General features: G+C 46.4%; 2 protein-coding genes and 1 pseudogene across 2 annotated transcripts in view; 1 reads left to right on the top strand and 2 right to left on the bottom strand.

The window, feature by feature from the left end:
- Positions 1-10,311, bottom strand: part of LOC136639075 (vomeronasal type-2 receptor 26-like) — a 42,262-nt gene extending 31,951 nt beyond the window's left edge. The window contains exons 1-2 of the mRNA XM_066613101.1: positions 10,258-10,311; positions 628-864 (exon numbers count right to left, since the gene is read on the bottom strand). Of these exons, the coding sequence (XP_066469198.1) occupies positions 628-864; positions 10,258-10,311 (291 nt within the window). The remainder of the gene's footprint in view (positions 1-627; positions 865-10,257) is intronic.
- Positions 1,800-1,916, top strand: LOC136643494 (5S ribosomal RNA; annotated as a pseudogene).
- Position 10,312: 1 nt separating the features above from the next.
- Positions 10,313-11,461, bottom strand: LOC136639074 (uncharacterized protein F54H12.2-like). The gene has a single exon (XM_066613100.1). The coding sequence runs from the start codon at positions 11,459-11,461 to the stop codon at positions 10,313-10,315; it is 1,149 nt and encodes a 382-aa protein (XP_066469197.1).
- Positions 11,462-15,127: the final 3,666 nt, after the last annotated feature.

Here is a 15,127-nt window from a genome sequence, read left to right as displayed (position 1 = left end):
CTTTTTGAGGCACAGGGAAGCCACATGCAGCTTCCCCAGGCCTCAGACTACCTCTGGATGTGACCAGAAGGTGCTTCCAGTTGTTTTTAGAGGTCTGTTGAGTGCCCAGCCCCATGGATTCACTTATCCACAGGTTTCTGCATCTGTGGGGGTTCCGGCAACTGTAATTGTTGACCAGCTGTAATGTTTGCAGCCACCACTGATTCTTTGCCCTGTGTAGAGAGGGGATGCTTAAATGGTGTGGGAGAAGGCTAAAAATAGAGAAGAAAGATAAATCCACACACACAAATCTTGGGGATTTTTCCTTCTCTTTTCTTTCTTCTTCTAGAGAGTTACATGAAATCTGAAATTGGAATTGCCACTAGCTGTGTGTACACTCATCTAAGCTTGTATTTCCTTGGACTTGTGTCCAAAATCTGACAAACCTCTTTATGCAATGGTGACAGAGGGATCAAAGAGACTTGTGTGTACATGTACAGCCAAATTTCACTTAGACTCTTTTTAGCAACCTGAACTGCTATTCTGAATTTCAGTTCCCATTTTAGATACTCAGTGTCCTGTTTTTGACCATGCAAGTCAGCCTATGAAGCAGAATTACATGCAGTCTGAACCACCCATTCTTTGTACCTGTGAGATTTTGTAGATGCCCAACATGCTTGAAATCTGACTGGAGATTGCAGAGTCAGCCCCTTCCAGGACAGCCACCAACTTATTCCTCCTTCCACAAGTGTAATTTGGAAGACTCTTTTGCCCAGTAGACAGCAGGTCTGTCACAGCATCGGAAGTCAGTTTTGCATTGAAATAGTTCTCATAGACATTGTAGCCAAGGGAGACATTGGACAGGAGCCTGGGATTCTGGTTGATCTCATGAATGGCAAAGAAAAAGGGCAGGAGGTTCCAGAAACGCAGGCCTGCTATGCTGCAATGAAAATATGTCTTGGGATCATCTATTCAATGACTGAGTCAAATTCCTGCATCTTTTGCAAAAAAAAAAAAAAAAGTGCATCCAGAAATGTCTGGATTTTACTCTGCTTCAGCGTTTTGCACTCCATGTGCTATGCACATGTGTACGTAGGGAAGAGACACCTGGCTGCAAGTCGAACAGGATAGTGCCAAGTTAAGTGCGCTAAGCATCTTTGTGAGGGGAGGGAGGGAGACTGAGAAGTTAGGCGAAGGAAGGAGAAAGTAAGTGTACTCTCTCATTTGTCTAATCTTTACCTTAAGGTTTACCTTTACCTTAAAGCTTGTGAAATGGCAGGTTGTGAGTAGGTGGTGGCTTCACATTATTGCCTCCCCGCAAAATCATTCCCATTTTTCCCAACAGAGGAGAAAAGGCATGATTTACCAGATTCCAGTAAGGACAGGAGCAGGAAATCAGGACAGTCCTTGATGAATAGGATTGAGAGGAGTGAATCAGAACCAGGTGCAGCTGCTGTGACTCCCATCGCCACATGGTTACTTACTTTGAAAATCTGTGAATGGGAGACTCCGAGAAAACATACGGTCGGAAGATAGAATTTGTTGTCGAGATCAGCCCGCTAATCTGGTAGTCTCCTGGCTTGTAATAATTAAATGGGCCTCTTTGATCACTTATCCAACCAAGAGGGCATTTTGTCGTCAGCATTGCCCGGGGAGGACAGGGTAGTAGCTCCAGTGTTAGCAATTGCAGCAGTAGCATTCTGGGAATATCTCCCATCACACCCACAAACACAAACACACAGCCATCATTAATAACAAATGGAGTCAACCAGAGCCTCAGATCTGAAAGGGACTTTGTTAAACATTGTTAAACTGGCCAAGGCAGCAACTGTTACCCTGCACATGCCTGATCTCCTCTGATCTCGGAAGCTAAGCAGGGTCAGGCCTGGTTAGTACTTGGATGGGAGACCACTTGGGAATACCGGGTGCTGTAGGCTTATACCATAGTCTTTCGAGACTGAAGGTTGCCAACCAACTGCAAACTGGCCAAGTCCCACCTTCTCTGAATCTGACTCTGGCTCTCAGCAGGACAGGAGGTCCTTATGCACCAGTCCATTCATGCCCAGTACAAAATCTCTCCTCTCTGGTTGCTCTCATTTCTAATGTTTCTCATATTGGCTTCAAAACCAATCTCTGGAAGAATCCCTTGAGAAGAAGAATAAAGCACCGTTTTTTTGATAATTACTAGGGACAGAGCCAGCCCATTCTTGACACACCTTGTGGCTTTATGCGCAGGTGTACAGCAGGAGAAAACATGTTTGTGAGATTTGACCTACTCTTCTCTTGTCTTTCTTTGGCTGCAATCCTATCCATGCTTTCCTGAGAGTAAGCTCCGTGGATTATAATGGGACTTACTTCTGAGTAGACAGGCATAGGATTGGACTCTAAGTCAACAAAAGAGCTGACAAGTGGCATGATTGATTTTATATATGGTATTTGTCTTTCAAGATTTGGGGAAAGGGGACGGGACAAACAAACATCATTGTAACCTTCTGAGAATGACTGTGGACAATAGCAATACATGAAGCCCTGATGGAACCATGGGATCTGGGTTTGTGTCACAGATCAGCATATTGTAGAGAATCCCCCTCCCTCAAGACTGGAAGACGGTTACGGTTCTATTATATAATTACAGTAACAGAAGAGTTGTATACAAAGAAATACCTTTTTTACTCCAATCAATAAAGAAATATTGCTGTGCTCTATATTGTGTTCCCATCCTATAGTGGTGTGTGAGTGTAGTGAGAGTGTATTTGGTGTATCTGATGAAGTTAGGAAAAGAGTAACTTTTTAGGGAGTGAGTTCCAGGAGTCCTTGCTCTTCCAGCTAAAGACCCTACCAGCTAAAGCCATGGAAAGACACAAGGGAGGAGTGGCAGGAAACACAAAAGGGTTCAATGGATGTGTCAACCCAATGTGGAGTGGCTGTGAAAAAGGCCACTTCCATGCTTGGGATCATTAAAAAAAAATTGAGAATAAAATGGCCAGCATTATAATGCCATTATACAAATTAATGGTAAGGCCACATCTGAAATATTGCGTAGAGTTCTGGCTGCCACATTTCAAAGAGCTGGAAAAGGTATATGAGTGAGTGACCAAAATTAGTGGGCTGGGGCATCTCCCTTATGTGGATAGACTACAGCTTTAGGGGCTTGTCAGTCTAGAACAGGGGTGTCCAAACATTTTGGCAGGAGGGCCACATCATCTCTCTGACACTGTGTCAGGGACCAGGAAAAAAAGAATCAATTTACAATTTAAAATTTGAATAAATTTACATAAATGAATATATTAGAGATGGTACTTACAAGAATGAATGAAGGTCTTGCAGTATCTCAAGGCCTATAAAAGGCCTTGCACAAAGCAAGGCCAGCCTTTCTTTCGCTGTCACTGCTGCATCGCAGATGTGAAACAGCAAGCAGTGGAGGGAGTCCTTGCCCCACAGCTCAGGTGAGAAGTCAAACAGTCGTTCACTTGCTGACAGCAGTTGCACTGGACCAGCACGGGCTCCAACAAGTCTCTGGAGGGCCAGAGGCTTATTGGAGACTGAGCGTTCCCTGAGGGCCTGATTGAGAGTCCCCGAGGGCCGCAAGTGGCCCCTGGGCTGGGGTTTGGGCACCCCTGGTCTAGAAAAAAAGGTGCCTAAGGTGGGACATGATTGATGCTGCAATCCTATGCACATTTTCCTGGGGTAAATCTCACTGAACACAGTAGGTTCTATTTAATAGGACATTCTTCTGAGTAGATATGTATAGGCCTGTGCCCTGCGACAAATAAAATGATGCATGGGATAGATAGAGTGGATAGAGGGGATGTTCTTTTCCCTCTTGCACAACAACAGAACCAGGGGACATCCGCTAAAATTGAGCATTGAGAGAGTTAAAACATACAAAATAAAATATTTCTTTATCCAGCTTGTAATTAATCTGTGAAATTCCTTTCCACAGGATGCGGTGAAGGCATCTGGCCTAGATGCCTTTCAAAGGGGACTGGGCAGATTCATGGATGGAAAGTCCTTCACAGGTTACAAGCCATAGGAAGGAGGCTACCTCTGAATGCCGGGTGGAAGGGAGTAGCCACAGGAGTCGCCACAGGTCTCTCGTTGTCTTGTGTGCTTCCTGAGGCATTTGGTGGGCCACTGTGAGATACAGGAGCTGGACTAGATGAGCCTTGGGCCTGAGCCAGCAGGGCTCCTCCTATGCTCTTGTGAGTTGAAAGTCTAACAGTAACTACCTGAATTCCTAAAGAAGTTTACAGCCCAAAACTAGTTTACAATAGCATAGCAGGGTTGCGCAGTCGTAACTGTCCATTTTGTCGCACTCACAGGGCACTGGTTGCTGCCATTTTGGAGCTGCCACTGCAAAAAGACGTAGTGGCCCACAGTTGCCAACCTGCTCCTGGGCATTCTGGAATGGGGCATTCTGGGGGAGGACCTGGAGGGCAGGGAGGGACAGCAGTGGCACATGCCGGATCAGACTCTCCTTTGGAAACCTCCCCACTCAGCACCAACATCTCAATGGATCTGGGAAAGGTGAAGATGAGAGCAACCAAACCTTTATGACTCCCAATGTTTGGGGCACGTCTGTCTAGAAAGAAGATGCCTGGGGGACAGACACAAGATTGATGGCCCAGACCTATCTAACTGTCACGCCAACGTTGGATGGACACACCGTATAGAGACCATTATATGCAATGCTGGCAGGAACACAGTATCATGCATATGGACTGCAAAGTTAGCAACATCCAGCCCACATTCAGCAACTGAAGGTCCGAAGAGCAACCAGTGGACCAGCAAAAGCCATGTGGCAAGCGAAGCGTGCATGCACAGCAGCTGGTCAGCGACTGGCCCACATGTTCCTAGCAAGTCTGAGCAGCTACCACAGCATCAAAGGTCACCAGGCAACTAGCAATGGGGCAACCCACTCCCAGGGTAGCACAACAGCCAACACCCCTGGGCACAGCTGCCAGAAAAAAAGCCCAGCATACCCATCCTGCACTTGGAAACACACCTCCAAGCAGATATAAATGCAGATGTTCCAACACACAGGTACAAGGCGGTCCATCTAGCCCCCCAAACAAGGCACTCCTGTACATCAGCAGCTTGCTGCAGGGAAGCTGGGATCACGGCGTGGTCATGTATGGCACTGACACTTTTGCAGAGGCCAATGCCTGGGTACAGCTTGGCACATAAACATGCGACCTACTGCAAGTGTTGCCAGCCCCACATCACAGTGAAACAGCACACAGGGTTCATGGGGAGGAGGAAGTGGTGGAGGGATGGAATGGGAGGTGAAAGGGAAGGGGACAGAAGCAAGGGAAATATGGCGCGAGCCTATATCCAGCCCACACACAGAGTGTCTCCAAAGGTGCCTGTGCCCACTGCTGCTGCCCTGCTTTACACCCTCAGATGGCTCTCCAGCCATGATGTGCAGCAGCCCAAAGGAAGTGGTACGTGGGCGTAGCCCCCCCCACGTAGCAAACAAGTGGTCTGGTTGGAGGAGCCAGGACGGTGGTAGCAGGAGAGGAGGCAGGAGGAAGAGCCCCCTCAGAGGGGACGGCGGTGAGAAGCAACCTCTTCCTTGTAGAACTGGCATTGGCTTGTTTTCCCTTGCTCCGGGGGCTTGGGGGTGAGTAGTAGGGAGCTGGTATTGTGGGGAGGCAGTGAGCAGCTTGGGGGACGTGACAGATTTTTTATTTTTCAAAATCATCGTATGGAAATGAGGGAGATAGTAAAAGCCAATCCATGGATGCTTGAGCATTATTATCAGAAGAAAAAGCAAATGAGGAGGACTTTAAGAGGTTACAAGCCATGGTAGGTATGTGCAAGCTCCTTGTTTTTGAGGTAGGCTGCCTCTGATTGCCAGATGCAGGGGAGGGCACCAGGACACAGGTTGTGCCTGTTGTCTTGAGTGCTCCCTGAAGCATTTGGTGGCCACTGTGAGATGTAGGAAGCTGGACTAGATGGGCCTTTGGCTTGATCCAGCAGGGCTCTTCTTATGTTCTTATGCTGGATGTGCCTCACAAGCCATTCCTGCACATCTGCCTGATGGAACAGCAGAGGTGGAAAGCAAAAGTGGTGCTCTGTATCAAAAGGAAAAGTGTATGGGTGGGAATGCAGTCATACTCACCACCCCAAACCCACTATGCCATTGGTTCCCAAACCTTTTCATCTGGCAGCTCCCTTGGCCTAGTGGGCCATGGGCCACAGCTCCCCATTAGAACTACAATCCTACATATTGTATAGGGAGGCAGGTTTTTTGTGAGAATTCCGCAGCTCTCCTGGTTGGCTTCCCATGGAGCCGCGGCTCACAGTATAGGAACCACTGCACTACCATGTCTTTGTTAATAGATGTCTACTCTCCTGTCCTGTAATGAGCGCTGAAAACCAGAAAGCACCTTGTCCAGCAAATGTCCCTCTAGGGATGAGTGGAATCTAATAGTTCCATTCCACATTCCACAGAAACTTCCCGCAACGTGCATGTTGAAACGGATCGCAGCATGGTCACTGTTCCCTAATAGCTCAGTAACATTGACATTTCTAACCAGGTCCTGAGTATCACACAATATTAAATCCAGAGTCACCTGTCCTCTGGTGGGCTCCATGTCTAGCTGCTCTAAGGTACAGTCATTTAGCATGTCAAGGAATCCGGTCTCTCTTTCTTAACCAGAACACAAATTGACCCAGTCGATGTGAGGATAATTTAAGTCCCCCATGATTCAACCCTGTCCCTCCTTGTCACCTCCCTGATCTGTTTCCTCATTTCAAGATCCCCTTCAGGTTTCTGGTCTGGTTGGCAACCTTCAGTCTCGAAAGAATATGGTATAAGCCTACACCACCCGGTATTCCCAGGCAGTCTCCCATCCAAGTACTAACCAGGCTTGATCCTGCTTAGCTTCCAAGATCCGGCATGTGCAGGGTAACAGTTGCTGGTTTCTGGTCTAGAAGACTATAATACGCCTCCAGTATTGCATTGCTCCTCAGGCCTGGTAATTTAACCCACAAAGATTCTACGGTGGAGTCAGACCTGCCTTCAATTTCTACTTTGCTGGATTCTACCCCTTCCTTAACATAAACGGCCACCCCACCTCCAACACGCCCCTCCCTGTCCCTCCTGTATTGTTTATAGCCCGGGATTGCAGTATCCCATTGATTCTCCGCATTCCACCAGGTTTCCGATATGCCCACTATATCAAAGTTTTCTCTAGACACCAGACATTCCAGTTCTCCCATCTTCGCTTGGAGACTTCGGGCATTTGCATGAAAGCATTTGTACATGGAATGCCCAAGGATGGGCTGCTTATTTGCTCCTTTATCCCTGCATCCTCTCATTGTGCTAAACCATCTATCACATTCCATCATGCTACCTTCCCAATTTCTTTTCCTACCCTGTATTTACCTTGTTGTTCTCTAACCTCCCCATCCTCGTCCCATAGGGATGAGGAGTCCCGAACCGGATGCCCCTCAGCTCCTGTCGGCCTTCCCCCAGGGATCAGTTTAAAAGCTGCTCTGCCACCTTTTTAATGTTATGCGCCAGCAGTCTGGTTCCATTCTGGTTCAGGTGAAGCCCGTCCCTCTTGTACAGTCCCTGCTTGTCCCAAAATGTTCCCCAGTACCTAACGAATCTAAACCCCTCCTTCCTACACCACTGTCTCATCCACACACTGAGACCCCTCATCTCCGCCTGCCTAGCTGGCTCTGCGCATGGAACAGGTAGCACTTCCAAGAGCGCTACCTTTGGAGTCCTGGCTTTCAGCCTCCTTCCTAATAGCCTAAATTTGGCCTCCAGGACCTCCCTGCTACACTTCCCCACATCATTGGTGCCAACATGCACCACAACCGCTACCTCCTCCCCAGCACTATCTACCAGCCTGTCCAGACAAGTAGTGATTTCTGTAACCTTTGCAGGCAGACAAGTCGCCATGCGGTCCTCACATCCATTGCAAACCCCCTCTCTATGTTTCTGATAATCGAATCCTCCACTACAAGAAGCCCCCAACCCCCGAGTAGTATCCTGAGTGCATTCAGATAGGGGCCCGTCCCCTGAAGAAGGGGTACCCCCTAGGGGATTGTTTCCCTCCTCTCCAGGATGTCCTCCAGGCCTAAGACTTCCCACCTGGGCAGCTGAGGAGCTGCATGCCTGAGGGTGGGACGAAGCCTGATCGTCCCCGGAAGTCTCCCCACGGTCCTCTCTGCCTGCCTCTGCTTCTCCAGGTCAGCCACCAAGGCTTCATGGGAGCAGACGCGTTCCCTGAGTCCCTGGAGCTCCTTGCACTGAGGACACACCCATGACTTATGCCCCAGAGGCATATAGTCATACATGTTACACTCGATGCAAAACACTGGATAGCCCCCACCCTGCTGCTGGCTGCCTGACTGCATAGTTGTTGTTGTTGTTGTTTTAGGGGTACTTAAAAACCATACACTGGTTTGTTGCCCTTCTTCTCAAGGGAAGTGAAGGACTGTATCTGGGGCCCTGGCTTCCTTGCCCTGCTGCTGAACTCACACAGATGCTAAACTCGCTATGAAAAAAAAGAAACTTGGAGCCCTTTACAAAAGCAAGTGAGTTAACCCCAAGACCCTTCAATTGTAAGCGCATCCTCCTCATGACAACATGTCTAACTGCGTGAGAAGAAATCTACCCATTTTGCAGATGCTTATCAAGGCCCCGCCGCGACAGAGAAAAGCCATTCTGTGTGCGGCTCCTCACGACCTGGTCTCGGCTATCTCAGAAATTGCACTCAACACTTTAAAAGGTAACATCCTTTTATGTTCCTCATCTGTTCCTTATGTTAACATCCTTATCTGGCAGGCAGGTTTCTGTGCTGAGAAAAAACTGCTCGCTCATCAAAAAACTGAGTAATAAACGGCTATCAATAAGAAAAAAGAAGCAACTGGTTAATCAGTCTGGAGGGTTTCTAGCACACTTGTTAAGCATTGCTCTTCCCCTAATCGCAGAGCTTTTATGTAACCACTGATGGAACACGCTGAAAAAATGTTCCTTGTGCCTAGCCACCAGCTAGAGCAACTGAAAAATCCTTCCCAGGGAGAAGAAAACATCAGAACTACAGCCCTCAGTTCCTTAGATGCTGACATGTGAAATGTTTTACAGAGAAGGGACTTAACGGAATATGAAAAGGCGAAACAATATTCCGCTCTGCTTCAAAAATATCTAACTCATGTGAAACAGGGGGAAGCTGAAAAAGGACATCTGAGCTTGTTGTTACCAATGCCATCACCAACAGCAGCACCTGAGACAACAACCAAAGCACATGCCTCTCCAGCTCCAGACAACATGTATCATGTAGTCTTGGACAGTTTGTCCATCAGATTTAAGAGCCCTGCAAAGATAGTGCTAAACAAAATGAAGCAAAACAAGTCTGTTTCTTTGTGGAATGAAAAGGGGGCTTTTGTTTACAAAGGGGAAACTATCCCAGGCTCCAACATGCTGGACTTGGTGAAAGGAATCACACAAATCCATGCGCTACCTTCTGCGCGCACCCCTAAAGGCTGGGATGTCTTTCTGAAGGCAATGACTGAACTAAATATCCCTTCCACGGTTGTTGGCAACCCCGGAAACAGGGCCTCTTTGGATCACTTGAAAAACCACAGCCCCATGACGGAATTAAAGCATATCCCAAGGCTTCCAGAAGAACTTCTAAAAAGCAGAGACAATCTAGTTCTGTTCCATGGCTCACCTTATAAAAATAAAAGCACTTAAAAAAAAACAAAAACATGCTGCTTCGGCTTTTTTTTTTTTTCTTTTAAACCCCTCAGTGGAGGTATATTTTATTGAAAAACATACCCATGAAAATTACTACAAGACACACAGGTTTGGTGTCGATAAAAAAACTGGGGGGTAAGCCGCGACACGTATGATTTCTTTTTTACAAATAGCAGTACCATGCGATCGTTCCTTAGCAAATCATCGGCATAGAGTCCTTGAATCTGGTTGAAAGTTAACCCCTTACAGTGCTGGCACAGAAAACACACACAATGGTATCCGCAGGTTGCAGAGTCCAGGGGCTGTACTTGTTTTGTTTGAAATGTCGTTACAGGGCCATATTTTCTTTAAAAATCCATGATTGCCTTTGGGAATCGGGGATGGTCTGGCGCATGTCCGAAGGAGTCGAAAAACTCTACGTGGTTTTCCTCCGCCAGGTACAAATCTAGCCAGTGCTCTCCCGGTCAGTCGTGAGGGTCCATGTTGACCACCAGCCCTGCGGGTCTCTGTAGCTGATTTGCTTTAGGAAGTTGGTCACAAGGAAACACTCCATTGAATACCTTGTGGGTGGCGGGGTCAGCGGTCAGCAGCCGTGTTAACTGCAGAGTGTCCATGTCACATATAATCAAACAGAACATTCCTCTGGTTATTTATTTCAATTATATTGTCAAAAACCCCATAAACGATCATGTTAACGGTCTGCGGGAGGGGTATGGCAAACCGAACTTCTGCCCTAAGGTTCCCCGTGTTGATCAAGGAATAGTGGTCACCACATTCCTGGTCAGGGGACAGATCGAAGGCAAAGAGCGTGTACCCCCTCGCAAAGTCTTCTCTGTTGACTATCAGCCCTTTGTCTTTCATGTGCTTACCAGAGGCATGCACCAGGCTCATGTACTTCCTCACACAGCTTCCTTCTTGAAAGTCTGGCTGAAACGGTTTTGTGGGGATTTGGTAGCCCGACAGGTAAATAGCAAAAAAACTGATGTCATAATGCTTAAAGTTAAATGGGTTTTTGCTGAAGGTCCCACTGAAAGCATCGTTGTCCACCAGGCCGATTATGACCATCTTCGGAAGTTGCCCCAAAAACAGGTTCTCCTGGTTACTGAAGCGACTCCCCTCAGGGAGACTAAACACTTTCATACTGACACAGTCCACAGGGTACTTGGTGGCAGTTGTAAGCAAAGCTTCGGCGTGCCCCAGCCGTACCCCTGGGGCGACTCTCACTTTCTTTACTAACAGCGACGCTGTCAAAATCTTCAACTTGTAGCATACATTGGCATCATCAGTCATCAAGCAGAATCTGTCTTTGCTCTGGGTGAGTTTAATTTTCATGTCCACGCCGTTTAACAGTAGTTTTTCTTGAAAAAAGAGGTCCGCTTGAAGATGCCCCAGGAGTTCTATTTTTCTGCTTTCAGCAGTCAGACCCGCTCTTTTAATAAACCCCTGGTTGTGGCCATCCAGGTCTGCTGAGTCGTGTTCACCAGGAGTGTCTTTGTAAAACAGCCCTGCAGAGAACTGGCTGGATAGCGTGTCTTTGCCATAGTTTAACACAGACTCGATGAAAGCCCTATAGGGGTAGCAGTTGTTGCTTTGACTGATGAGTCTGTCTCCCAGGGTCATGTCCAGCTGACTAAAAATGGAAGCCGTCAACGGAGGCACCTCCACATAAATGGTTCCTTCAATGCTGGTCTGCGTAGGGGCTATTTGGAACAGGTCTAGTTCGGATTTTGTACACTCTTCTGAGTACCCGTGAATAAAGGCCATGATCGTTTTAAAATATGTCTCTAGAGAGGGCTCTCTTTCTACACCTCAGTCTCTGAGCTTTCTCTTCTGCGTCGTCCTTTGACTTTTAGCCCTTCTTTTAAAGGGGCGGGGTGGGCCTGTCAGCAGCGCTCGTGATGCTTTTCGTTTAACCGCTTTCCTTCTTTTCACGTACATCAGCCCCAGCCCCCTTTGCGAAATAGCTTTATTCAATACGGCCTGAGAAACGTTCCCAACCAAGTCTCGGGTAATATTGCAGGCAGCTAATTTTATGTGCAGCTTAATAACCTCTAATCCCCGCCTCAAAAGGGGAACTGCCTTTTGAAAAAGACTTCGGAATATGCCGCCGACCCCCACTCCATACATAACAGGCGCTCCATGAAATCCTTGATGGCCTTGCCCCGCCTGCACCCTATAATAGTTGCTATAAAGGGCGGGATCCCCGTAACATTTTAGAAGGACCATGTTTTAAAATAGCCTCTTTTTCCTGGGATAGAAGTGCAGCTTCACAATCACTTTGCTGAAACGAAATGACACATTTTTGTTCTGGTCTGTCTTTATCTTCACTGTGATGGTGTCTATATGGTCCCTGTTTACAAGCACATAATGCGGCCTATCGTAAGTGATTGTGACTCATTCACCGTTCTCCCCGCGAATAGGAACACACCGCAACAGAGTCACATAAAAGTCCCCCATGACCTGGTGGTCTGTAATGTCTGTGTAAACGTACATGGTGCTAAATCCTCCTGTAATATCCGCAGTGAAGGTTGATTTTCTGGTGGCTAAGCTCATGTCCAGCCCTAATATATGAGACAGTTCTGCTTCTGCTTCAATTTTGTGAAGCGATGGAGCATTAAGATAGACCTTCCTATCCACAGAATCATAGGTCAGAGATGTATCAGGTGGTGGATTTATATGGCTCGTTATTACCTTGTTCATATTATCCAGTATGTCAGGTACTGAAGCGTAATAACCTCTCCGTAGAGTGAATAGCCATTCTGTCCTTCCATCGTCAATTTGAAATTTTCTATCATCTGTGAGTGTGTCCCAGGTGTGAGGGTACTGTATCTCCGCTAATCCCACTTCCCACTCCCCCTGCAGATCCAGGGAGCATGCCAGACGGATCGTGAAGGCAGCACTGTTGTTCTGTTGAAATATTTTATTGCAGGCGTTGCTAGGGTGATGTAAAAATCATTTTCCGCCATTTCCCCCCTTCGTTACTTAGCTTCGCGCAGCTCAGAGTCTGCAACCCAACTATTAAATTTGTCAGGCCACCCTAACCATTTCACCAAGTGTTGCTTTTTCTTACCCCTCCCCCTCGTAGCTAGAACTTTTTCAACCCTGTAAACTCTATCCTCTCCCGTCCTCACTCTCTGTAATTCTTCAGGATAGAAAGTCCCCGCAATGCTCTCTCCCTCGTAATCTTTTAAGCTGTACACGGGTCCTCTCCCCTTGCTGCTGACTTGGTCGACTATGAAAATCTCACTGGTAAAGCTTTGTTTGTAACCTTTTTCAAATACCCCCTTGAGCTTAGAGATCCTCACATTATCTCCTTTTCTGAACACAGAAACCTCTTTTCTCCCTCTAACCCAATCTCCGTACATGGATTTCCAGACAGACACAGTGTTGGAATGGTTCACATCCGCAGGTCGAACCCTGGTCGTTCTGTGCACCGTGTGGTTATAACTGCTTATAAGTCGCGGCAGCACTTCCTTGTATCTAAAAGTGTTGCTAGCTGTGAAAAATCTCCACATTTTTGTTTTTAATGTTCTATTAAAACATTGCACAACAGCTGCTTTGACCTCATTCCCTGTAACAAAGTGATGGATGCCTTGTTTTTTTAATAGTTCTCTCACAGTACAGTTTAGAAATTCTTTACCAGAATCAGTCTGCAGTTTGTGTAGTATTCTACCCTGTTTGAAAATATGTTGAAAAGCAGCAGCCACTTGTCTGCCTGATTTGTCTTTCAAGCTTCTGGCCCATGCGTATTTAGAAAGTATATCCACCACCGTTAAAATGTACTTGTGCCCCGCATTGTACTTAGAAAACTGCTGCATATCCACTAAATCAGCCTGCCATTGTGCATCCATTCCCGAAACAACCGTTTTGTTTCTCTTAAATCGTACTCGAGGTTGCTTGTGCAATGTGTAAGCATCTTGCTCTGCAAGCCACTCCTGAACATGTTTTTGAGTCAGAGATTTACTATGCTTTTTGGCCTCTTGAAAGAGGGTGTTTACCCCTCCAAAGCTCCCGACAGCCTCAGGTGTATAATATATATTTTTTAAAATTTCCTTATGCTTTTCCATGGTTCCAGTTTAGCACAGAAACGCGCACAATTGGATAACGTAATGCAATTTTATTTTTTCTTCACATTTATTTTCATTCCTCAGGAATTTTAGGGGAGCAGGATCGGCCTAGCAGTTCACTGAGACTCAGTTTTTCAAGACCCCCAACAGCCTCTTCAATTTCCTAGACAAGGCAAAAAAATCATTTCTCATCATCAACCCCCACTCACATTTTTTTTTCCTCAGTGACTGATGTATTTAGCTAATTTAAAAATAACCGTGTGTATATATTTCAGATCCCCCAGTAAAATTTACATACAGACATGCACGGACACTGGGGATTTGTCTTCTTTGGGACTTTCCAGATATCTTCACTGGTATCCCCATCAGCCGACCAGTCTAGTGGCGCAACATCTAGTTCCCGCATCTGTTTATTTAAAAGAAATATGCAAATTATTACCACCCCCCCATGTGCTCAATATCGAAACCACCCCATGCACCCCCCCCCCCAAAAAAAACAATTTTGCTTACCATGGAATGTGTCCAATAGGGTGCTGAATCCGCTTCTATTTCCTCGCTGTCAGACAGAGAATTTCCCCTGTATAAAACCCCCTCTGGAGGTCCAATACAGGGCTCCGGTTCTTCACTCTCGAGGGGGACCTTTTCAGTTAAATCATCCTTGTGTGTACCCCATTCGACTGAATTCCTATACGGATCCACGGCATTATAAAAATTGATAGTTGTACCTAAGCACTGCCCGTCTACGTTCTCCATTTTTTTTTTTTTATTTTTTTACACTCAGTCCTGTGTCTTAAATACATAGCTGGTGCCAGGCATGCCCGGACATGTTCCTGAAACTCATTTCCTATTGGTTCATTCCTCCCTCCCTCCCCCTCCACCACGCCCCCATTCCTCCCCCCTCAAAAAGCAAACATTGTGGGTCTTCCATTTCTTTTATTATTATTTTTTAAATCATACATTGTTTTCTTACATTTCCTTCACTTGTCACAAACACTTAGACAACAGTGGCCTCTTGCAAGAAACTTCTGATACTTTTTTTTGAAACCACGGGTTGTACATACTCAAGGTAAGTGTAATCCACCTCTCTCATCATTGAATCAAGCCATGCCAGGGGATCAGAAAAGGCATTCATGCTAGCGAACAGGCTTAAAATGTAATCAATGGTTGTGGCGGTCACATACAAAAACCGTAAACTGTAAGCTATATTAATCACAGTGTTCAGAATTGCCTGCAGGTAGATTCTTTGACACACAACTTCGAAGAATCCTATTCTATCGTAATTCCTCCAATTTCTACATTCATGAGCTTCCTTATCCTTGGATTTAATTTTACAACCAATGCAGCAGTCAAGTAAATACCCCTT

The sequence above is a fragment of the Tiliqua scincoides genome, chromosome 2 (genome assembly GCF_035046505.1).
Source record: "Tiliqua scincoides isolate rTilSci1 chromosome 2, rTilSci1.hap2, whole genome shotgun sequence".
Taxonomy (NCBI): Eukaryota; Metazoa; Chordata; class Lepidosauria; order Squamata; family Scincidae; genus Tiliqua; species Tiliqua scincoides.
Note: the sequence above shows the minus strand (reverse complement) of the source record. Positions and strands in the feature narration are given on the sequence as shown.